Below are 24289 nucleotides of genomic sequence, written 5' to 3' on the forward strand. Positions count from 1 at the left end.
CCCCCTGGGTCTCCAACCCCCAGGCCCTGCCTGGCTCTGAGGACCACCCTGGCACACTCTATCGCCTACGGCAGAGGCCGGCAAGTGAGGGGCCCGGAGCCAGCTCCGGTGCTCTGTCTGCCTTTATACAGAATTTGCTGGCATGGGGCCAGGCTGCTTTCTTAGTGCTGCTACGATCACTGGCAGAGGAGAGCAGAGGTGGCGACAACCGGGAGAGTCCCAGGCATTTACCAGCTGACCCCTTGGTGGGCAGAAATGCAGTGAGTGCAGAGAGCACTGTGGGTCTTGGTTGGGTCGCACGAATGTGCTGATATGCAGGTTAGGCCTGCTAGCTCCATTTCAGAGATGAGGAGACTGAAGGTTAAAGCAGCTATGGCTTCAGCAAGATCACGCAGGCGAAATGGAAAGAAAAGCCGTGACTGACTCCCAAGCCAGGGCCCTTCCTGTGGCTCCTGCTGCTGCTCAGTTCCGAGAACATCCATGGGCAGAGATGCAGTCGCCTTCTGCGGCTCTGGGGGAGGTGGGGGCATGCTGGAACAGCTGGGCAGCTCCACACCGTGAGAAATGACCCGGATCTGGCCCACTGAGGACTTGCCTGCCTAATGACTGCCTCTCCCTCTGAGGCAAACGCTTCGTGAGAAGGAAGAGCACGTCTTCGAGTGCGAAGAATATGCCAGAGCCCAGCATGCTGCAGATGCTCACAGAATGTTTACTGAATAATTGAGTTAATTATAGTCCCGACAATGATAAAATCTTCATCCTCTCTGACTGGCACCTGGTTCCAAAGACTCCTTTTCTCCAGGGAGAAAAATCCTGTCTGGCTACCGCCACCACCACGCACAACTCACCCCCATGCCTGCACACTCCTTTACTCTTGCTCTTCAGACTCCCAAGTTCTGCTACCTAGCTCTGGAAACCGTCTTTTCGGCTTGAGTCCTATTTAAACTTGCATCCCCTGAAGCTGGGTGTGCTCGGCCACCTCTTTCCTGACTTTCTGCTCTGCCATCGGTCTTCATGGCACACACCTGACCCAGTCGTTCCCCTTAGCCATCCAAGGTCTTGTCTGACCTGGGTGGGAGCCCTCTGAGACTGGTCCACCTCTCTCTCTCTTCTTCCCAGTCATGCCTCTGCCCAGCTCCTGCCCGGAAGCCTTGCCACCTTGCCTGGTGGCTGCATGCCTGCTCAGCCTTCTGGTTAACTTGGAGCATCCTCTCCCTGGAGGCCTCTGCTAGTGCTTCCCAGGCAAGGGACCTCTTGCCTCAGTGTCCACCTGTGCCTGCGGACTTTCACAGCAGTGTGGAAAGTGTTACCTTTCCAGCCAAGAGCACTTAGAGGGCAGGGGCAGGCTGGCATCTGACCCACCCTGCATGCCCTTCACTCAGCACGGGGCCTGGCTCAGAGTACCAGTCTGTGCCTGCTGAACCCTTCCAGCACCGTCTGCATGCAGGGTGCAGTGCTCCCTGCCAGCTGGCTGCGAGTGGGGGGGTGTTGGGGGGAAGCAGAGAGGGGGGAGAAGGAGGGGCAGCTTCTTGGCAGCTTCCCTGTCGGCAGACAAGAAAAGGGCTTTTGTCCTTTCTGGGAGTCACTTAATGTTTTTTTATTTTGTTTTGTGGCCACACCCGGCAGTGCTCAGGAATGTTGCTCCTGGCTCTGCACTCAGGAATCAATCCTGGTGGGCTCCGGGACCCTATGTGGTGCCAGGGATTGAGCCCAAGTCAGCTGTGTGCAAGGCAAGTGGCCTCCCCTGCTGTGCTATTTCTTTCTAGCCCCCACTAATTGGACACTTAGGATAATAACAGTGGGACCCCTTGATAAAGGACACATACCCTAGTGGTTCCATACCCTTCCTGCCTCCCCTTGTGCTGTGAAGCCTGCTGGGGACCTCAGGCCTCGGTACTATCCTCACCTTCTTGGTTGTGGTGCTCAGTGGGGTTGCATACTTGGTGGCAGTGTTCGCACCTGGCTGACTGTAGTGCGCTGGAGATCGTGGCCCTGGAGCAGTGATGGGATCACACTGGGAGACGTGGGGACGAGGGGGTGCTGGGGAATGAACACGCGGACTCACGCGTGCATGGCAGGAGCACTACTGCTGAGCCACATCCCTAAGGCCCCCGTGAAGAGCTTCTTGTAAACTTCTCACTGGCTTTCTGGCTTTGTCTCCTAAGTGGTGCTGAGGGGACCCAGGGGCTACTTCCGGTGATACTTGCGCAACATGTTGGATGGGTCAGCCTGAGGGTTTGTGGATGTGGTGCTGCTCAGGCCCTGCAGAGCTGGTGAGCACCATGGTCACACACCATTGCGAGGAGTGCAGTGTGTGTGGGGGTGGGTGGGGGGATGGACTCCAGAGCCATAATGGCAAGCGGTGCTCAGGGGCCTGTAGGGCCATAACTGGCAGTGCTCAGGAGCTGTAGGGTCATACGTGGGTGTTCTCAGGGACTTACAGGGTCAAACCTGGCAGTGCTGGTAGGGCCCTGTGGCACCTGGGCCCTTGCCTACTACCCTTCTCTTCCTGGAACTGCTCCTTCCAAACTTCTGGGTGTTAGCCACAGCCCTCTCTCCCCATCTCTATATCCCAGAGGTGAGCAAGAGAGTCGGGGGGGGGGGCAACAGGAGTGGCCCCCACCGGGCTCCTGTGACTGAGTCCCAGGTGGGCCAGGATCTGGCAGGGCGAGAGGGAGTCCTTCTGGGGAGTGAGATGGTTGTTTTGGATGAGTCTAGAGGCTCATTTGTTTGTCCTCAGAAAGACAGAAACCACAGACACCAACTGCCAATGGGCAATGTTATACAACAGACGGCATTAGAATCTTTTTTTTTTTTTGGATCACACCTAGCTTTGCTCAGGACTTACTCCTGGCTCTGTGTTCAGGAAACACTCCTGGCAGGTTCAGGGAACCGTATAGGGTGCTGGGGATTGAACCTGGGTTGACCGCACGCATAGCAAGTGTCCTACCCATTGTACTATCACCCCTAATCTCAGCTCCACAACTCAACTAGCAGCATGGCCTTGGTTGGGCAGTTCCTTTATCTTTCTATTTTCTGTCTCATATGCACAATGGGAATCATAATAGTACCTACCTAGTGTGTAGGAATAATTGAGCTCATAAATATAAATAAGTGTCTGGGTGCACACACATATAAATATATACATATGTATGTATATATATGTGTTGGTGTAAGGAAATAGTTGAGAGATTGCATAAATAAGAAAAAATTGCTATCTTGGGTGGACCTTTGCCTGAAGCTTTCTGTGACTTGCATCTAAGTTCTACAGACCAATTAACTTCCTTTTTTTTTAAAAAAAAATGGGGAGGGCACATCAGTGATACTCATGGCTTACTCTTGGCTCTGCACTCAGGAATTACTTCTAGTGGTGCTTGGGGTCCATATGGGATGCTGGGATCAAACCCGGGTCAGCTGTGTGCACGCAAGTGCCCTACCCACAGTACTATCCCTCGAGCCCCAAGCTTCCTTTTATTGTTAAGAAGCTTGCACAGACTCTCAAGGTTTGGACCCAGCATATCCTAATGCAGAAAAATGTAGCAGGCAAGAGTCTGGCAAGCTCTCTTTCAGCCTGCTGTTGGAATGTGGGCAAGGGCTACTGCTCAAGCTTGGTCCTTTCACGTCCAGAGGGCTGGATTTCAACTCTGCTTCCCTCCCATAGCTGTGGTCAGTAATCCTATACATGTTTGGGTCTCGAAAACCATCAACTGCTAAATCACCAAAACTCACCAATGATGCTTTACCCTATATTAAATAAATAAATAAATAAATAAATAAATCCTAACCCTTGCTTGGCCTCTGCAGCTCCCCCCCCTAACAACGGTGGTCCCATGGCCTTTATGGCTTCCATCCTCACTGCTGCAACTCTCTGCCCTGTGCAAGACTACACTCTGGAGGCTACACTGGATTTCCTGCTACTACCCAAACTCACTTTTTCTTTATCTCATTTTATTTCCTCCAAATGCAAGGATCTGGGCTCTTGACCATCTAACCAAGATGTTAAAGGTCCATTCTAGGAGCTAGTTTAGTGGCTAAAGTGCCTGTTTCGTAAGTATGAGGCCTTGAGTTCAGACCCTGGTCCTGAGCATGATCCAAGCGGCTCTGCTGTCTGAGGTCACTGGTGCCACAGCTGATTCTGGCCATCCTGCATCCAGGTGAGTGCGAGTCCTGTGATGAAAGGGTGTTATTCCTGGCGAGCACTGTGACCAAAACAGATGCACGAGCACTGTGGCCAGGAGTGGGCTCCCAGCAGCAGAACAACTAGAGTGTTGGTGGTGCATGTGGTATACAGTAACATTTATCTGCCTAAAGCATAAATATTAACATTACTGTAAACCGTGTTACCTCAATTAAAAAAAAAAGATTTATCTCCAAAACTGTTTTGGTGTAATGCGTTTTAGTAATAAAATTTACCCAGTGTGCTTAAAAATAATTTAAGCACAGTTATAGTACTGTGGGTAGGGTGTTTGCCTTGCACACGGCCAACCCGGGTTCAATCCCCGGTATCCCATATGGTCCCCCAAGCACTTCCAGGAGTAATTCCTGAGTGCAGATCCAGAACTAACCCCTGAGTATCGCTGAGTGTGCCCCAAAAAGATAAAAAGAGAAAAAAAAAGAAAAAAAATTAAAAGAGTATAACTTTAGGGAGCACTGCAACTTAAAGTGTGTCACCCCCAGTCCCTGCAACATCCGCAGAAGGAAGGCAAGGGGGAAAGAAAAGATTCTCGGATCAGAGAGAGAGCACAGAGGTTAAGGCATTGCCCAGCATGTGGCTGTAGCCACAACCCTGTTTCAAATTCCGGCACCTCATGGTCCCCCAGTACTACCAGGTGTGTCCCCTGAGCATGGAGCCAGGAATAGTCCCTGAGCACCGTTGGGTATGATCCCCAAATAAACAACAACAACAAAAAGACAAAGAGTCTTCCCAATGAATTCTACTCAGTCAAACCATCTCCGTAATACATGGAAACACCGGCATGCCCTCTGACTCATGCGGGCTTGGAGCACTCCCTTCACTCAGGCTTTTGGGTTGAGGTTTCTTAATTAGTTTTTGGATTGAAAAGAACCTGCTGGAGGGCAAGAGGTGACTTATTTGTATTCCCCATTACCCCTTAGAGTCTTAGGGGGACAGGGGTTCAGAGAATCACAGCTCCAATCCACAGGGGCCGGAGAGGACCCCGGACCGTGACCACCTCCAGAGCAGACAAAACAGAGCTTCCTGTATTCAGTTCTCACCCCTTCCAGGGCAGGTTTATTATCTCAATACACAAAACCCCACCCGGCATGGCTTAGGCACAGCAAAGAGCAAATTGGACAGTGTTGGTGAAACAGGACCTGGAACCAGGAGTGGCAGCAGACACCCGGGGAAACTCACCCAAACCGGCATTGGCTGGAATTACCCAGTCCCCCGGCTTCAAGCCAGTCACGTCGCTGCCCACTGCTTCCACCCGGCCAACGCCTTCATTCCCTCCAACGGCAGGGAGCTCGGGAAGGAGGCCATAATTTCCTGAGGGAGAAGAGCACGGAGGGTCAGTCAAGCAGGCCCGGGGAGTGAGTGAGCATCAGTGTTGGAGTCCGAGCCAGTGTGGCCGCTGTCCTAGACCAGAGTGTGGCTGAGGCCCCCAGGAGCCTTCGCTTCTCTGGCAGCGAGGGGGACGCCCTCCAAGGAGTCTCTGGGTATTAAGAGCATGGGGGCGGGGGGGGGGGGCGGCAAACGGATCAGTGCATAGTGGCACAGGCTCTCCATGGTGGGTGCTGTCCCCGCAAATGCCATCTCCCCAACTCTCGACAGCCTCACATTCCAGAAAGGGGCCCCCCACCCCCACCCTGCAGGGCTCACAGTCTGCAGACGCCTCATCTGGAGAACAGCTGCTGCTAATCACAGGAATTTCACACCCACACCTGAGGAGGAATGAAAATGAGGTGGCGGCTGAGCAAAAGAGCCACTTGGCATAAGCCGAGGAAACCAAGGTTACCTTGGATCATATTTATGTCAGATGGATTGATAGGGGCTGCCAGCATCTTCACACGGACGTCCGATCCGCCCATAGCAGCTAGCTCCTGGTTCTTCAGTCTGAGCACAAAGCCAAAGAGAGATGTTAGCGTCACCCAGGCCAGACAGGCCGCCTTTCACTCAAATCATCTCCCCAAAGTAGGTCAGGTAGCGACTGTTCTGAGCAGCTGCTATTGTGTGCCCAGGAATTAGGGTTCTGCTAGGAGAGAGAGGGGAGGAATCAGCCCGGACACACGTTAACCCTTTCAGTAACGGGGGTGGGGAGGGGATGCCTCTCAATCTCGTTTCTTACGCCGGGATAGAAAACCTTTCATTTCTTACACTGGGATAGAAAACAGTGAAATCTCTGCCTGCTGGATTTGCCTCCTGTTTCCTCAAACTTGCTGATGATGAGAATCACATGGGCGGCCGGCAGATGGTACAGTAGTTAGGGCACATGCTTAGCAAGCACCTGACCTGAGTTTGAACCCCGGCACAGCATGGGCCTCTGAGCACCCCCAGATGCAGCTCTGGAGGCCCCCAGCACTGCTGGGGTGGCGCTGGACTCCTGCCACCACAGGGCCTGAGCAGCAGTGCATCCCCGGGCCCCTGCACTGAACTGCTGGCCTGGCTGGCTGAGAGTCACCAGGGGCCTCCTGAGCACCATCTGGGAGGTCCCCCCTGAAAAAAAAAAAGCAAGGAATCACATGGTATGTCTGCTAACCATCCAACTCTCAGGGCCCCAATCTCGTGCTGAAGCAGCATCTTCAGAGAAGGGTCCCCAGGTGGCTCTTCATATTCACATGCTCTCCACTGTCTGCACTCATGCACACAGGGAAGAGGCAACACTCCTGTTGTCACACACCGGGATAGGGAACACAGAGATGGTTGGTGGGGTGTGGAAAGGACCCCCTGGGTGACTGTGCTTCATCCCGGGAGTGGGGACCAGCCAGTTGGGAAAGACCTAGGAATGGAGAGCTGCTGCCCTTAGATGGAAGGCTGTCCCTCATGACAGCTGCGTTACTGGGAATTTCTCCTTCCACTTGGATTTTAGGGGCCATGCCGTCACAGCCATTCAGGAACTACGCTACGCAGATAGGGCCATACACACAGGGGCCATGCTATGCAGACAGAGCCATACACACAGGGGCCACAATGTGCAGACAGGGCCCTGCAGTGGCTGCAAGGTATCAGACATGGCCCTGAAGTAAGGTGATCAGCGCTTCCTGAGTGATGTCACCTTTTAAACATTTTCTATTAGTATAGTCTAGGTAACAGGGTTGTAAGAGTGTTAACAGTCAATGATGGAAGGGCTTTTTAAAACAAAAACAACAAAAAATCAAAGAGGGTCCTTGGGACCCTAACAATCCTTTTTCTCTACACCCTCAGACTTCATGTCTGCACGCTTTTCTCTGCCCAAACGTACCTGTTAAATACTAATTCTCATCTTCACTCACCAGCCTCAGACAAGTGCTGCTCTAGGCTGATAGGATGATGCCATCTACTTCCTGCAGAAATCTGACCTTTTTTGTTATACCCAGGTCTCCATGTTGGGGCAAGAATCATAGTCAAGAAAAGCCTTGTGCTCACTGTAATCAAACATAGTGGCAGGTTTTAAAGAGGGATTTAATACAGACATGTCTGTGCAGGGGCCACTAACGGCATGATCTGACAAAGCTGTAACGAACTCTCGCGTGAGGAAAGCGTCAGAATTCCTCTCATCAAAGAGGCCATGAAGGCTCCAGGAGCGTCAGGGACAGTGGGAATCTAGCCAGTGGCAGGGCTGAGCGATCCCCCCAAGTCAACATTCTCATTTCCCTGGGAAATCCCTGGACTTCTATCAGGACCCCCGAGGGCAGGAGCTGAAGAGGCTGGACTGGATCACGGAGGGGAAAAGTAGTGAAAGAGAGACAGAGCCCCAGGAGGGCTCAGAGGCAGAGTACCAGCTTAGGAAGCATGAGGCCAAGAGTTCGATCCCCAGCACTGCCAGCCCTGCCCCCCATGGTTCCAGCAGCACTGTCATCCAAGATTCCTTGGCATCATAACAAAATGTGCCATCCTGGGTCTGGGATATGGCTCAGAGATAGGGCAACTGCATTGCATGCGTGAAGCCCTGGGTTCAACCCCTGGTACCACACACACACACATACACACACAATCTCCTCTTGTACCGCAGCCAAGTGTGTGTATAGATGGCACAACAATAAAGAACGTGAAGAATGGAATGCAATCAAGTGCACAATTCCCTGTCATCACAACAAGCCAAGACAGAAATGTTCTCTGCAGATAATGGTTAACTAGAGAGGAGCTGATGACCAGACCAGAGAATAAAGGGCTTTCAACAAACAGGTAAGTATGAGGAAATGCGTGCATTATTCACAGCTGGAGGGGTGGATGCCTTGTAAGAATAACTACCGTCTGAGTGCTTACCAGTCAGGCACTCTGCACTATGTGCTTTCCATGCCGGCTTTTGTGCTATTATTCTGATCTTAGAGCTGAGGAACAAAGGCACAAAAGCGGTAAATAACTTGCTCAAGGCCACCCAAAGCACTAAGTGGTTGATCTGATTGGAACCTGGCAATTCAAACCTGACACTAGAGAAGCCAAACACAGTGAAGGAACTGACCCCACACCAAGCGGAGGGCAGTGAGATGAACCCCAGCCCAGAGGGGTGCGGGCTTGATCTTCATGGGCTCAGCAGCGGGGGAGAAGGAGAGGCAGGAAGGGCTATGGGCAGGCACAGCAGGCAGGCAGGCAGGCAGGCACGGCAGACAGAGCCGTTACTCCATGAATGTGCAGAAGGCTGCATCCCTGAGAAAGCGCCTGCCAGTGAGCTGCGGATGCTAGTACCCCCCTGGTCCCCAGATCCCTCTCCTGTGTTTGTCCCTGCAGACATGCTCTTTGCTCAGCCAGCATTTCTTTTCTACAGCATCTCATGAAGTGAGAAATTCAGTCCAATCTTTAAAACCAGCTCAAATCTGACCTCCCCTGAGACATCTCTTTTGTTTTTAACCTGGTGATGCTCAGGGGTCACTCCTGATTCTTCACTCAGAAATCACTCCTGGCGGTGCTCAGGGGACCATATGGGATGTCAACCTAGGTTGGCGCGTGAAAGTTGTGTGTTACCCACTGACCCCCAACTCATCTTTTGATGCTCTTATTGGCCCTAACAATATCACTTGCTTCATTCTCAGTGTTCTCAGTACACAGCAGGGGCTGCTGATTGAAGACCATCTCACAGTTCATTGTTTTGTAAACCTTTTGGTTTTGTGGTTTTTTTTTGTTTGTTTGGGGGCCACACCTGGCAATGCTTGAGTCTTTTTATTTATATATTTATTTATTTTTGCTTTTTTTGGGTCACACCCAATGATGCTCAGACCTTACTACTCCTAGTTTTGCACTCAGAAATTACTCCTGGTGGTGCTTAGGGGACTGTATGAGATGCTGGGGACCAAACCTAGGTCAGCTGTGTGCAAGGCCCACCCACCAAACCATTGCTCAGGTCCCAATGCTTGGGATTTAGTGCTGGTTTTGCACTCAATCACTCAATTACTCAATCACTCCTGGTGGGCTCTGAGGACTATATGAGGTCCCAGGGATCACACCCAGGTCTGCTGTGTGCAAGGCAAGTGCCCAATCCACTGTGCTATCACTACAGGCCCAGTTCATTGCTTTTTAGCTTAAGAAGTCTTTCTACGAGCGTTTTCAATCGACTGCCAGGCAGAAGTTCCTTTTCCAAAATCCTTGGGCCACACACACTCCAGGGGTCGGAACCATGTACTGTCCACACCCACTGGCAATTGGGGTGGGAGGCACTCTCATTAGACGGTTTCTGCAGCAAAATGCATGCCTATTCACACTAAGTGGGATGAATCACAACCATTTAAAAACTTCTTGTGAGATCAGGCTCTTGTCTCCATGGGAATTATGGAAGTAAAATCTGTCAAGTGTTTGGAGCTTTCTGGATTTTGGAGCTGTAGAGATGATATTGGTGAAGAGCTGGGGCTTTCAGCTCTGAGTTCACTGCCTTCTTACTTAACACCTGGTTTTAGAGTCAGAATGTGAGTGTGTGTGTGTGTGGTACTTCCTTAATGGATTGTGATTTCAAGGAGGGCAAAGATCTTCTAGTTTCATTTTGGTTTGGGGGCCTTAACTGGTGGTGCTCAGGGGTTACTGTGAAACTCTATGCTTGCTTGGGGATCACGCTCAGCAGTGTGTGGGGGACCTTGCATTGCTGGGGACTGAACCCTGAGTTGTAAAGCATGTGCTCAGCCCCTTGAGCTATATCTCTGGATTCTGAACTTTTAGTCTTTTTTAACTAAAAAAAAAATTTTTTTTTTTTTGATCCACAGCACGCTGTGCTCAGGGATCACTCCTGGTGGGGCTCAGGGGACCATACGGATTGCTGGGGATCAATCTCAAGTCAGTGCAAGGCATGTGCCCTATCCATTGTACTATTATTCTAGTACCTGAGCTCTTAGTCCTAACTCAGTGGCCAGGATCAAAACAGTGTTTCAGAATGTTTCCTAGAGAATTATCTAATTTCCTCTCTAGGAGAAAATGTGGCATGAAAGTTCCAGTCATTTAGGGACTCAGGGGAAAGGCTGAAACTAGTCTCAGCTATTGATGCTTGTACTTGTTCTTGGTTCTGGACCATTTAGGAAAATACTACAGAAAGATGGACACAAACAATAACGGAGATTATCCTCCAGAGAGTTTAGCTTAAGCAAAAACCCATGGCACCTCTCCTCACAGAAAAATGCAGATCAAATTAGCAAGGTAAGTATACTTAAGTTGACATGACCGGGGTATGAGTGAAGCAGGTAATGTGCTTGCCTTGCATTGGCCAACCTTAATCTGAATTCCCAGTACCTCATATGGTTCCCTGAGCCCTGCCAGGAGTCATTCCTGATTACCGCGCCAGGAACCCAGTAGCCTTTGAGTGCTACTAGGTGTGGTCCAAATCCCCACCCTGCTCTCCATCCTGCATATCTACATGACCATGGCTGAGATGTTCCTAGATGAAGCACAGCAAGGACTGGAGAGAAACAGGCAGCCTCGGGTTTGACTTGGTCTCTACCAGCCATACTTCAGGATACTACGCTATGAAATGGGGAGAACACTAGAACCCAGGACATGGACTAAATGAGCTCATAAACCTTTGAGGGCGTATCTGATACACAGCAGGTGCTAAAGAAGGGCAGCTGTTCGCAGCACTAAGACGAGCTAAGGAAATGGCTGTTTGTTTGTTTGTTTTTGGTGGGGGTGGTGGAAGCACACATGCCAGTCTGTGCTCAGGACTTACTCTTGGCTGTGCACAGGGATCAGTCCTGATGGATTTCGAGGGACCATCAGGGATGCCAGGGATCAAACCCAGATCAGCCACATGCAAGGCAAGAGGCCAACCCACTCTACTAGCACTAGCACTCTGTACTAGCACTCTGGTTCTAATCGGGTTAGGGGGACCATGGCTTCAGGACCTCACAGATATGAGGTCTATATCACTGAGCTACATCTGTGACCCCCAGAGAGACAATTGGCTGGTTCTGCCTCGGAAAGAATAAACTGAAAAGATTGCAACTTTATTTGGCAAATTCAAGTAAACTGAACAAGTATTTGCTAACAGTCCTACCAAGTGCTGGGGACTCTGCCACAGAGTTTCAAGGTCAAAACACAGCCCAGCCCTGTGCTGAGGAGCTCAGCAGTCACCTGGGGAGATTTTGGCAAGGAGGGCTCAGGGATACGGCTGACCAAGAGTGACAAACAGCAGCAGGACGACCGGGGGAGGAAGGGGATTTCTGAGATAGCATTTGAAGGCTACACAGAGAGTCAAGTAGGCTTTGGGCGGGAGGAGGGGCCAGCAGGGCAGACGCAGAATGGATGGGAGCTATGAGGATGGAGAGAATCCTCCAACCATCTGTAAACCCTTCCATAAGTCATGGCACTGATATCATCAGGTCACCAACATCATGGGGGTGAAGCAGAAGTCTTGGAGGGCGTGCGGGCTTTTGGCGCAGGCATGGGGAGGATGGAGGAACGTGTTTTATGTGGATGTGAAGCAGGTGACAAGCAGGATGGGGTGGAGCAGAGGGTACTGGGGGTTGCACACATCCAGTGCTATGAGTCAGCTGTTCGGAGTCCAAGCACACAAAGGCCTCTGGCGGTGAGCTGGCTGAACAGTTAAACGGCAGCTGGTGTATTTACCTTTCTAAACCCCAGGTGCTGAACGAAAGATTTTACATGATGTTGTTTAGTTCCAGGAATCTCTCCGGAGTGATCACCCCAATGCACAGATAGAAATGGAAGTCTAGAGAACTTCAGCAACTTGTTCAAGCTAAAACTGGCAGTCAACAGTGGGAAAGGGTAAACAGGACTCTAAAAGCTCAGACTCTTGGCCTGACCTATGCGTGTGGGATGGCAAGTGGGGAAAGTCTTGGCATTCCCTAGGGTCCAATACGTTTAGGACAGGTTGTCCACAAGAGCCCCTTTTTAAGCATCAGCCTGTTCACTTAGGCACAAAGACTCTGAGAAGTCCTCCAGTAAGGCAGCCCGTAGCCTGGGTACTGCTGAGTTTCCAGAACATTGCAGACAGGACCTCCATCTTCCCAGAACTCTCTTCCTAGCAGCAGTGGGGCTGCACAGGGAGGTTTCTCCTCCTTCTCTGTCTGCTGGGGAGCCCAGTGCTAGGCAGGGGGTGGGGGTGGGGGATTCGTACCAGGCAGGGGGAGGGAAGGAGACTGGTTAGGGTTGGGAGCTGAAGCTGCAAACAGCGGTGGGCGTAGGCCTGACACTGGCTGTCTACTGGGACAGGTGTATTGGCTCATTTGCATCTCACCAGGGAGATTGGCCCAGTCCTCCCTGTGGAATGCCACCAATATTAGACACTCTGCAGACAGCTCTACGGCATCGTCAAGGAGACTGTTCTGGTGAACCACGAAGGGAAACTGAGTCTGAATTGCGGGCACTGGGCCTGTGGTATCACGAGGGCCATTTTGCCCTGGATTTCCTTTCAAACTCACCCAAGGCACAGTGGCTGCGGGGTAAGAGAGCCAACGAGGCGCCCATGCTGTCTGGCTGGGTCTCAGGTCACCTCCCCGACTGCTCATGTCCTTCCCCTGTGAGTGTCATGGCGCCGCGCAAGTCGGAGGGATGCCACTGTCCTCCTGCGTCAGATCCCAAGCGGGATAAGGTCACAATGGGTCCATTGAGGCCGAGGCCGTACACCTGGGATGCCATATGAACTACAGGGGAGACAAAAGCAGGCAGAAGAAAGGGCCTTTTGAGAGGGGGGAACGAGGCCAACGCTTGGGGGAACGAGCTCAGTTCTATTTGCTGTGTAAGGCAGGAACGGGCCAGCTCTGCCTGCCTCTGTTCCTTGCCTCCCACATTTAATTAGACACAGTTTACACTCATCTCCTTCATCCACTCCATCACCTCACACCCATCAATACCATTTGGAGCAGGAAGGACCTAGTAGAAGACTCACAGGGGACTTTCCACTGGCCGGTATCGAGGCCCTGCAGACGAAGGGCAAGTGGGGGCCTGTTTGATGGGCCCTCCCAGGGGAGGTCTGTCTGCAGTCTCCAGGGTCACAAAGAAGCTGTCTTCTATTTCTGACTGCAAGCCTTGTGTGCTGGGTACATTGTTCAGGGGTTTAATAATTAACAGGTAGAGTACAACTGGGAAGCGGTAGTGTAATGAAGGTTTTCAGTGTTCCTGCAAGGAACGCTGGCGACCTCAAGTCAAGAATGCTGGGCCCACAGGAGAGTTTTGAATTAGCGCAGCTTCCCACCTGTCTCCTCGGGCTGCTGCTCCTCTCCAAAGAATCTTGCTCTCCCATCTTTTAAAATTTTTTTGCTTTGGAGTGTAACCAAGCTGAACTCTGAAGCGTCGAGGCAGGAGTGACTGCTTTGTCCCAGCGACAAACCAGCGGTCAAGACTAGAACCCAGAACAGTGCTCCTTTGGCTGGTCCCCAGTGACAAGTCCCGACTCACAGATGAACCCTTCATCATCTTCGCCTTGCTTTCTACAGTGATGGGGCCAGAGTGGAACCGCCCACAAGTGCTACTGGGCTCCTGGGAGAGCATCTGCGGGAACTAGGCTCTGAGGGTACAGGCAGCAGGCCCCTAGGCGCTGCAGCTCTGGGAGAGAACCCAACTACTGTGCCTCAAGGGTCGCCTCAGAGACAAGAATGGGGAAGTGAGGGTAGCAGGTTTGGCTCTAAACCTTATAGCCAGCGTGGCGTACAGAGGGAGGGCAATGGCATACAAAGGATGAGGACATGGGCTCAAGTCTAAACCCTCTGAATCTGCAGATCCCTCTGCCCCCAGACTTGGACGATATGGTGGGCAGGCGCATGAAGGCACTCAGCCATCAGACACAGACACACAGAGACACACACACACACACACACACACACGCACACACACACACCCCTTCCCCCTACACACCTGGGCTCTTTTCTATACTTTCTTCCTGCATGGCCATTTGGACTTTGGGGACTTGACTAAGTCTTCACAGAAAGCTCTCTCTCACCTCCCAGAGGGGCTCAGGTACTCCCAACACTCTGAAAAGACCCCATCACAGCACTACTCAGCACCAGAAAGCCAGCCCTGGCGATGAAAGAGCACTGAGCTGCACCCTCAGTGCCAGTGCTCGGAGGCAGGGTCCCGGAGAGGGAATGTGGCTACCTCAGTGAGCTGTCCTCCCCACCTTCATTTGGGATTAGGGAGAAAGTGCCAGGAGACAAGCAAGTGACACTCTGTCTTCTCATGCCAGAAAGCCGATCCCTGCGTCCCCCTTTTCCCACCCCCACCCCTGCCAAGCACTAGAGTTTTGGCTTAAAAACAAATCAGCTGCATAGTTTTGGTTTCCAACACTGACATCAGCTGTCAAAAGAAATCCCCTGAAAGGCAACAGCATCCTACAGTGAGAACTCACTACGCAGCCCGGTTCCCCACTGCCTGATTCCCCAAATGCCACCTGGCTAAGACAGATCGGGTCCATGTCCATGCAAAGGGTTTGCAGTTCCATTACTTTTTGGTGTTAGTAGTCAGCAGGTAAGAAAGGTGTAATGACCAGCAGGTATGTGCATATATGGTGCTGGAGATCAAACCCAGTGTGTGTGTGCTGCTGCAGATCAAACCCAGGTAAAGCAAATGCTCTAGGGCTGGGCCACTTCTCCAGCCCTACACTCGCCGTTCCTTCTCTTACCCTTAAGGTGCACTGCCCATCCCACAAAGTGGATACTTGGGGTAACCTGAATGAAGTGCAATTCCATTTTCACTTCTGAATTATCTTAGCGCTAATTTTATATTCCCTCTCATTCTCAAAAAAAAAGGGGGGGGCTAACTGTCATTGCTTACTTCAGGTCTATACTAAATCAAGGGTTTTTTAAAAAAGATCCAGGCTAGAGAGATAGTACAACCAGTAAGGGTGCTTGTCTTCCATGAGGTTGACCCAAGTTTGATTCCTGGCACCATATATGGTACCCCAAGCCTGCAAGGAATGATCTCTGAGCGTTGAGCCAGGAGTAAGCCCTGAGCACTGCCAGTTGTGGCCCCAAAACAAAAACACAAAACAGCAACAACAAAATATAAAGAAGGTTCTTCTTACATGTTCTTGGGCAAGTAACTTTTTAACCTCTGGAGTCTCCATTTCCCTTTCTGTAAAATGAGGATAGTGATGCCCAAAACAGGCAATTATGGTTTTAAAATTCCATGACACAAGTGGAGGAATTGACCCAATGACTTATATGCTAGATGTACAACTAAGTAAGAGCTGCTTTTTATCATGGAACCAGGAAACCAGCAATGTTCTGAAAGGGAACATGCAAGGGCATTTCTGTGAAAGACTGTCAAAAAATCCTGAACTTTGAACAAGGGGAAAGGGCCCATACCACTGGATTTTCTACTTCCATAGCCCTCCAGGTCTGTAATTTTCTCCTGTATTGTCTTTCTTACTTAGATTAGTTGTTTAACCCCTTAAAAGTAAAAAAAGGACTAAATGCTTATTTAGGGAGTCTGTTGCAGGACAAGTCAAAGAAACTCTAAGAGACTAGGGAAGAAGGCTTAAGGAGAGGACAGAACTGCTAACATGTGTGGGGACAAATGAGAAGAGACTGACCTCCAAGGATGTTCTGGAGGCCTCAATTTCTTTTGTTTTGGGGCTATACCCAACAATGCTTGGGGAATCACTCCTGGTGGGGCTCAGGGGACCATATTTGGGGCCTGGATGAGCTGTGCACAAGTGCCTTACTGCTGTACTATTGCTCCAGCTCCCGAAGGTCTCATTTTGTTTTAGTTTTCTGTTGCTGTTTTGGGGCCACACGTGGCAATGCTTAGGGGTTACTCCTAGCTCGCACTCAGGATTCACTCCTGGCTGTGCTTGAGGGATCATATGGGATACTGCGGATCGAACCGGGTCAGCCAACAGGCTGTCCTCTCTCTCTGGCGCCGTGGAGTTCATGTTTTTGGATCCCACAACACCTCCCCTGACCTTTCCTGCTTCCAGAACTCTGGCCCTCACTGCCACCACCACAACCACAGCACACTGGGGAACTCAGGATCTGGTTAGGCAGTACCACTCCCCTACCTGGTGCAAGCTGACCTATATATCCAGTCACCAAGATGTTTAGTGGACACCCAATTCTTTCTGTGACAGCGTGGTTACCCCAAACCTCCTCAAGCATGACTACAACCCCAGGGTGGCTGTTTGCAAGGCTGTATTCTCTCTTCTTTGGGCTAGAGCAATAGCACAGCGGGTAGGGCATTTGCCTTGCACGTGGCCGACCCGGGTTTGGTTCCTCCATCCCTCTTGAAGAGCCCGGCAAGCACCGAGAGTATCCTGCCCGCATGGCAGAGCCTGGCAAGCTCCCATGGCAGCAGAGCCTGGCAAGCTCCCCATGGCGTATTCAATATGCCCAAAACAGTAACAACCAGTCTCACAATGAAGACAATACTGGTGCCCGCTTGAGCAAATCGATGAACAACGGGAGGATAGTGCTACAGTGACAGTGCATGACTACAAAGAAAAGAATACCAGCTTCTGGCTTCTGTCCATACAACTAGTAAGTTCAGTCACCTGAATCTGGGTCAGAAGAGAAAGCTGCTCTCTGGGGCAAAGAAAGAATTACTGCCTGCAGGATAGGCCAGACTGACCCTCCCCTGGGCAGCAGAGGTCCTTGTAGAGTTTAAGAAAACAGGTTCAGGGCCATCTAGACTTGCCATGTCTTTAAGAGCGAGGCGTGGGAATAAGTAGTAAAGTACTGTAGGTGACAGATGTGAAGGCAAGGTCAAATACCATACTTCACGAAAAGCTCTTATTTCAAACTTCTGAAAAGCTCCAACGGCTCCATGCAAGGAGAAAAGAGAAGCTATATTTTCTCCTAAGTGGTGTCTACACTTAAGGGTCTATTCCAGCTTCCCTTCCATCCCAAGAAGAGGGAACCAATCAGGGGGCAGCGGTAGGCCCTTCCAGGTTTTTCCTCATGTCCCTGAAACCCAGACAGGCCTTCCCTGCTACCACAGAATGCAACAAAAAGGTGCACTGCTTTTTTGTTTCCTTTTGGGGACCCACTTGGCAGTGCTCAGGGGCCACTCCTGACCGTACTTAGGGGACCAGGTGGTACCAGGGATTGAATCTTGGATCCCAACATGCAAATTATGCACTCTGGCTGTTGAGCTATCTCTCTGGGCCCACAAAAGATGTGCTCCTTACAGAAACAGATGCACATCTAATACTTCAAAGCACCTATTTTGTGACAGCTTCTGCACTAGCCATATAGACTGGTTTGCCTGCGAGAAAGGCACTATACTGCTGCCTGGGGTGCAGACCTGAAAGAGCAGAAGTTTTCCCAGTTCACTGCAACATGAAGTCCTAAGGGAGATATCTTCCCGACAGTGATTTATTACTTATAACCACATGCAATTTGGGGTTATTGACGGATGTGTCTTCTCAATATTCTTCTCAATTGCTCTAACAGTGACTGTGGTGAGGTTGGGCTCATGAGCTCAAAGTCCAGTTGTTAAATCATCTACCCTCACCCCCTCGCCCCCATTTAAAGTAAAAATTGAAAAAAAGTAAAAAAATATGCAATGCTTCAAGAATGTTATCATTCTTGTGCAGGAGCCATGCTAATCTCTGCATCATTACGACTTTAGTATATGTGCTGCCAAAGTGTGCACAGTAGTCTGTATTCTAACATGAATATAGTAGTCTGTATTCTAACCATGAAAAGTAATCCATTTGCCTATCTTTTGCAAAACAATCAAACCATTTGCTAGAAATCACATCATTGTAAACAAGGAACTACAGGCAAGTATACTGATGCTTCCTGGCAGACAGCATTATGAAGCTATGACCGTATTATCTCCATAGTAAAAGATGAAGCAGAGGCTTTTAAAGAACTCCAGTCACTTGCCAGAGATACAGTAGGGCAAGGAAGGGCAAAGTCTTTCAATTCTAAGCCCAGACTTCCACTACAGAGACGCCACTAAAGTTTCTAAACAGCTGTCCTCATGTGCAGATTTATAATAGTTAACAAGTCACATACTACTTTTTAGCTGCATGCAAAAATGATGAATTAAGATTCAATGGGGCTGGAGCAATAACACAGCGGGTAGGGTGTTTACCTTGCACACGGCCAGCCCGGCCGATCCGGGTTCGATTCCTCTGTCCCTCTCGGTGGGCCCGGCAAGCTACCAAGAGTATCTTGCCCACACGGCAAAGCCTGGCAAGCTACCCGTGACATATTCGATCTCACAACGGAGATGTTACTGGGCCGGCTCAAGCTAATCAATGAACAATGGGAGGACAGTGCTATCTGGGGCTGGAGCGATAGCACAGTGGGTAGGGAGTTTGCCTTACATGTGGCCGACCTGGGTTCGATTCCTCCACCCCTCTCGGAGAGCCCGGCAAGCTACCAAGAGTATCTCGCCCACACGGCAAAGCCTGGCAAGCTACCTGTGATGTATTTGAAATGCCAAAAAACAGTAACAAGTCTCACAATGTAGACGCTACTGGTGCCCGCTTGAGCAAATCGATGAACAACAGGAGGACAGAGCTACAGTGCTAAGATTCAACAGAATTTTTGGACATAATCATAAAAAGCAACAGAGCTGGGAAGGGTTGAGTGACATATTCAAAATCAGACACCTACTAAGAGCTGAACCTGGATTTGCCCTTATGTCTGTGTGGTTCCACAAAGATCTTTTTTTGACGAATCAAAGGTACATATTCCAGCAACTGAGAGGAAATCACCAACTGAAAGAGAGGAAACACATCAGCCCCTCTTGCAATCACTCATTAGCAAGATGACTTGGACACATCCCTAAATAGAATCTGGATCTCAATAAATAGAAACAATGACCTCTGACCTACTTCACTGAGAAGTGAAAATCCAAAGCAGGAAAAAGTATTCAGAAGATCCTCTTTAAGAAATAAAGCGCTGGGCCGCATAGATAGGTTGGAGGGCAGGAGTGCGTGTTTTGCATGCAGAAGGCTTGGGGATTTCCCCCTCTCATTTCCCCACCCAAATAAATAATAGCGCCAAAGAGCTCAGGCTCAGTCGGACCGGGGTTCAAACCTCAGTCTCCCATCACTTACTGGCTGCACTGCATGAGTCTGGGCAAATCATTTTGCTTGGCTTCGTGCTTCAGTCATTTGCAAAAATAGGACTGAAACAAGCACCTACCTCAAAAAGTGATTGTGACGATTAAATGCGCATCCATTTAAACAAGGGACTGCCAGGTACGCTATCAATAAATGTCAGCTACTACTGCCTGGATAATTGTGCCTCGGGTCTTCAATGCAATGACTGAATTTTCCTATCAGGTGCGGCCGGGGCTGACAGTTTCGGTCCTGTTACGGTCTGCCTTAACCCCCTGGCTCTGTCGCCCCCTCCCAGTGCCCCCTGTCCACAGCCCTTCTTAGAACCTCCAGGAACCCCAGTCCCTTCTCCCCGTTTCGGCGCCGGCTCTTACTCGACGACCTTGGCTGGGTCCCCGTGGTGCTCATAGACCAGCGCGCGGACCCGGGAGGGCTCGGCAGGTGTGGAGTAGTTGGCCAAGCGAGGCCGGCGTGGGGAGCACAGCGTGGGGAGCAGTCCCTGCCGCAGCTGGGCAGGGGCTCGCGCCCCCCACAGCGCGCCGCAGACCCACATGTTCCCCGCAGGAAGCTCCGAGAGCGACGCTCCGCGTGACGTCATCTCCGCGCGCCGCCGCCTGGCCACGCCCCTCGCCACCCACTTCCCTTCCGCGGCTGCCCGCGCGATGGCGCCGGGGGAGACTGTGGGGAGCTGGGGGTCCGCGGTGGAGGGACCCGGGGGGGGGTAGCGCTGAGATCCGGATCCTGCCCAAGTTGATCGCCTGACAAGAAACGTCTGAAACTGGCCTCCGCTATGTCTTCGGGCTGCGGTTCGGGGTGGGACTGGGGGGACGCTCCCCTCCGCTAGTTTGGGTTTCTGCTCTTTATTGAGTGCTCGCGGTGCAAGACCCTTCAAGACATCACCTTCACCTCATTCTATCCCCGTTATCCCTGCACAACAGAGAGGATAAACTTATTATTATTTTACATTGCCCTCTAAGCTGCCATGAAGACAAGCGTCCGAGACTGGGAGTTAGAAGATTCGGGTTCAAATCCTAGCCCTGCCACTTTCTAGCTTGGCCCCCATGGATGCTGGAGTGTGTTTTCCTCGTTTATACAGGAGATAATATTTTTCCCGCGGGGTTGGATGGCACAATGTCATCACAGACAGGCGAGCACACTATGGAATGGAAGATGGGGAGGAGGAGCCTTCTCAAGATGCTCACAGTGGATGGAGATGATTGAGAGGAACGGTGGAAGTGTTTGGCAGAAATATGTATCCCAGGAAATATGATAGGGAATGTTGTCAAGTCCTGTCATGACCTATCAAGTGGCAAGAAGAAATGCCTATCAATAAAAGCCCACTTGGATGTCACAACAAGACAGACGGCGCTGGTGGAATCTGGAAGAGAGGTGTTTTTGGATAAGACCATCCTTTGGAGTGAATCCTGCCACTCAGAATCTTTAATGTGCATGAAAATTCCTTAAGGTTCCGTCTCAGAATAAGACTTTTGGAGAAGGGTTCAGGAACCCACATTCGTTAGCAAGCATTACAAGCTCTTAAGAACAGTCTGATGCAGATAGCCCAAGGGAATAGAGTTAGTGAAACACTGAATCAGGACTTTCAAAAAACAAGGAAGAATTTATTTCTTTGGATTTTATTGGCCCAAATAGTGCCAGTGTTTTTTTTTTCTCCCTTTCTGGAGGAGAAGAAAGGAAAAAAGGGGTTATGAAGAGGAGTGATGATGCTGTTGAGTTTTGGCAAACCTGGCTTCGAGCCCTGGTTCTGCCATTATTCCTCCCACTGACTTTAGATGTCATTTGGCAGAGCTGTGGCCTGATTCCCTTTTTAAAGGAAGTAATAACACTTTATGAAGATTGTTGTGAGGATCACGTGAGATATTGTTAACAAAACAATTTAACACATGATTCACACAGCAATGTTTCTAGGTTATTGTTAAGATTAAATGAGAAATGAAGATTAAATGAAAATTTTATTTACAACTAATGTATTAATCTGCATTGTTGCAAATTAGGAAAATAGGACTATGGTTACAATTCAATAATCAACTTGGCTTGAACATCGGGGTTCTCATGTAAGGCCAGCACTTCACCCTGTGCTATCTCTCTATGCCAATAACTTTTCTAACCACTTCCTATCTCACATCCCCCAATTCCTTCTTTTTCAGACATCAGAATGATTTTCTTAGAAAGATAAGATTTTGTTTTTCCCTTGATGGAAGATTATTTTGATCTTTCATCAGAATGGTTTTCTGACATTTAAGAAGAATTGGAAGCTATGAACTATTGCTATAGCAAATAAACTGTAGGAGTGAGGAGATTGCTTAAAGCATTGCCAGCATGTAGAGGCCCTAAAGTTCTATCCCTGGCACTGCCACTGTATGGCCCCCTGAGCACTGCAGGATGCAGCCCCCGTGGGCCCTAGTACTGCACACCTGAATGCTGCTGCATAGTTGGACCCCAGCATTGAATAGTCTGGCCACTATCACTGGGGGTGGCTCCAATGTCCCCTGAGCACTGCCTGCAATCTGCTCCACCCCCTGAAAAAGAAACCCTAAAATTGTAATTAAAACAAATCTAGGATTTCAAGCTGCTTTTAGAATCCTCTCACACAATTGACATGGGCTAAAGTCCTAGAAAAATGTCTCAAGGAAAACACTTCCACGAAAATTTTGTTCAACTAACGTATTAATCTGCACTGTTACAGATTAGGAAAATAGGACTATGGTTACAATTCAATAATCAGCTTGACTTAGACACCAGGGTTCTCCCAGGGCACAGTCTGAAAACCACTGCTGTATGAGGTTCATGTTCAATAGTACAGGCCTTTCCTTCTCTGACTCTGATACTTTTTCTCCTGCTGTTGGACCAGACAGTCTGTGATCCGTCTGTAGCCACCTTCTGCAGCATTTTCACTCTGCCGGCTCCTTCTGAATGAAATGTTCACCCTGCCCTGCCCACCTGGAAACTCCAGGAGTTGGCATTGTTTTTAGAAGGTGTTTGTTGACCCTCTTCATTGAGAGATACTGCTGCCTTTGTGTTTTCTTTAGACTTGTATTGTGGCCTTTAGGACACAGGCTTTTATTTATTTATGTGCCTGTCTGCCCCCTCCAGACACGAATGGGGCATGTTCAGTACATCTCCATGACACCAGCACCCAGTGGGTACTGGCACAGGGGAGGAGTCATAAATATTCCATGAGTTGACAGTAATTGGATTTCCTTATGGGTTGGCCCTATCTGGGACTCTGTCTCCTTTCCTCCTAGATTTAGGCCAGTCACTCCAGGCCAAGTCTTTTCCCTCTACTTTCAAGTCCCTCTTCTCTCAAAGGCTGTAGGAGTCTGTGCTCTTTTTCAAGCAAAGCAGAATTTTTTTGCATCTGTTTACCTATTGCTTGAGTTCTTCTCCCCACCCCTCTTTTTAAAATGCTCTTTAATCTTCCCTGCACAAGAGCTATAGGATCAGTTAGATCTAGATTTGAATCTTGTAGTGATAGTACAGAGGGTAGGGCATTTGCTTTGCATGCAGATTTGATCCCCTGTGCCCCATATGATCCCCTGAACCCTGCCAGGAATGATCCCTGAGTGCAGAGCCAGGAGTAAGCCCTGAGTACCACCAGGTGTGGTTCAAAAACAAAAAAGATTTGAATGTCTCCCCCACCCCATGCCCAAATATTTGAGCCCACCATTTACAAGCTGTGTAAACTTGTCTACAGGCCTTTTGCTCACCAAACCTTTGTTTCTCCAGCCCCAAATGGCAGCGTTGGTAAACTCTTATGAGGCTTTTGCAAAGACCCCTCTGAAAACAGCATCCTTCTTGTTCACCAGATTTCCCTTCTAGAGTTTCCTCTCCTGGGTGGTCCTTTCTGTTCTTATCTCCTCCAGTATCTCTTTCTTTCCTGTAAGCTTTCCTCTTCTGTCTTTCTCTCTCTGTAACTTTCTAGTTACTTATTAGCCTCTGGTGCCTTTTTTAAAAAAAATGGGGCATGGGTGTTTGGGCCACAGCTGATATTACTCAGGAGTGATCATTAATTGTGCTCAGGCATCATGTGTGGTACGAGGAATTAAATTGGGGTTGGCTGCATGCAGGCAAGAACCTCACCCCTGTGCTATCTCTTTTTGGCCCCACTTTTGGTTCTTGTCTACTGTATCTTCCCTGTTTTAAGCTGAAGCACATCAGTGCCAACAAGAAAGATCATCAAGAGTCCATGATCCCTCAACCCCATTTCTGACAGGTCCAACATTACTTGGTTCAGCTGGGCGTGTGCACAGGGAGAGCCTTGATACATCTTGAATGCCTGGATGCTGCCAGTGTCACTGCCCACACATCCCTCTGCTTCCATAGTCTAATCTCTATCTAGTCTCTTAGGGCACTTAAAGATTCAATTTTTTCCTTCTTTGACTTTGTGCTGTGAGTTGCCCTTAGGATTTGTTGCAAAGCTCTGTAGTTTTGCATAACCTATAAGCTCCAAATGGCCCTTCTAGCTGCACCTGACTGCAACTCCTGCTCACTTACTTCACTCCAGGACCCTTAATAGGGTCCTGGCGCTCCCCACAGTAGAAGTTCCTGCTGTGCACAGCCTGTCCTTCTAGCCCCACTAACTTTTTTTTTTTTGCTGTTTTTTTTTGGGGGGGGGGGAGCTGCACCTGGCAGTGCTCAGGGATTATTCCTGGCTCTGTACTCAAGAATCA

General features: G+C 49.9%; 1 protein-coding gene and 1 pseudogene across 3 annotated transcripts in view; both read right to left on the reverse strand.

The window, feature by feature from the left end:
• Positions 1 to 20200, reverse strand: part of MECR (mitochondrial trans-2-enoyl-CoA reductase) — a 33030-nt gene extending 12830 nt beyond the window's left edge. For 2 of the 3 annotated variants that reach the window (XM_056123513.1, XM_056123514.1), the window contains exons 1-3: positions 19976 to 20200; positions 5976 to 6073; positions 5375 to 5506 (exon numbers count right to left, since the gene is read on the reverse strand). In XM_056123513.1, the coding sequence (XP_055979488.1) occupies positions 5375 to 5506; positions 5976 to 6073; positions 19976 to 20199 (454 nt within the window). In that variant the 5' untranslated portion in view covers position 20200. Of the gene's footprint in view, positions 1 to 5374; positions 5507 to 5975; positions 6074 to 13011; positions 13234 to 19975 lie in introns of all 3 variants that reach the window. The other variant, XM_056123516.1, reaches the window with a different exon arrangement.
• Positions 18078 to 18178, reverse strand: LOC130032193 (uncharacterized; annotated as a pseudogene).
• Positions 20201 to 24289: the final 4089 nt, after the last annotated feature.

The sequence above is a fragment of the Sorex fumeus genome, unplaced genomic scaffold, assembly GCF_029834395.1.
Source record: "Sorex fumeus unplaced genomic scaffold, SorFum_2.1 ptg000047l, whole genome shotgun sequence".
Taxonomy (NCBI): Eukaryota; Metazoa; Chordata; class Mammalia; order Eulipotyphla; family Soricidae; genus Sorex; species Sorex fumeus.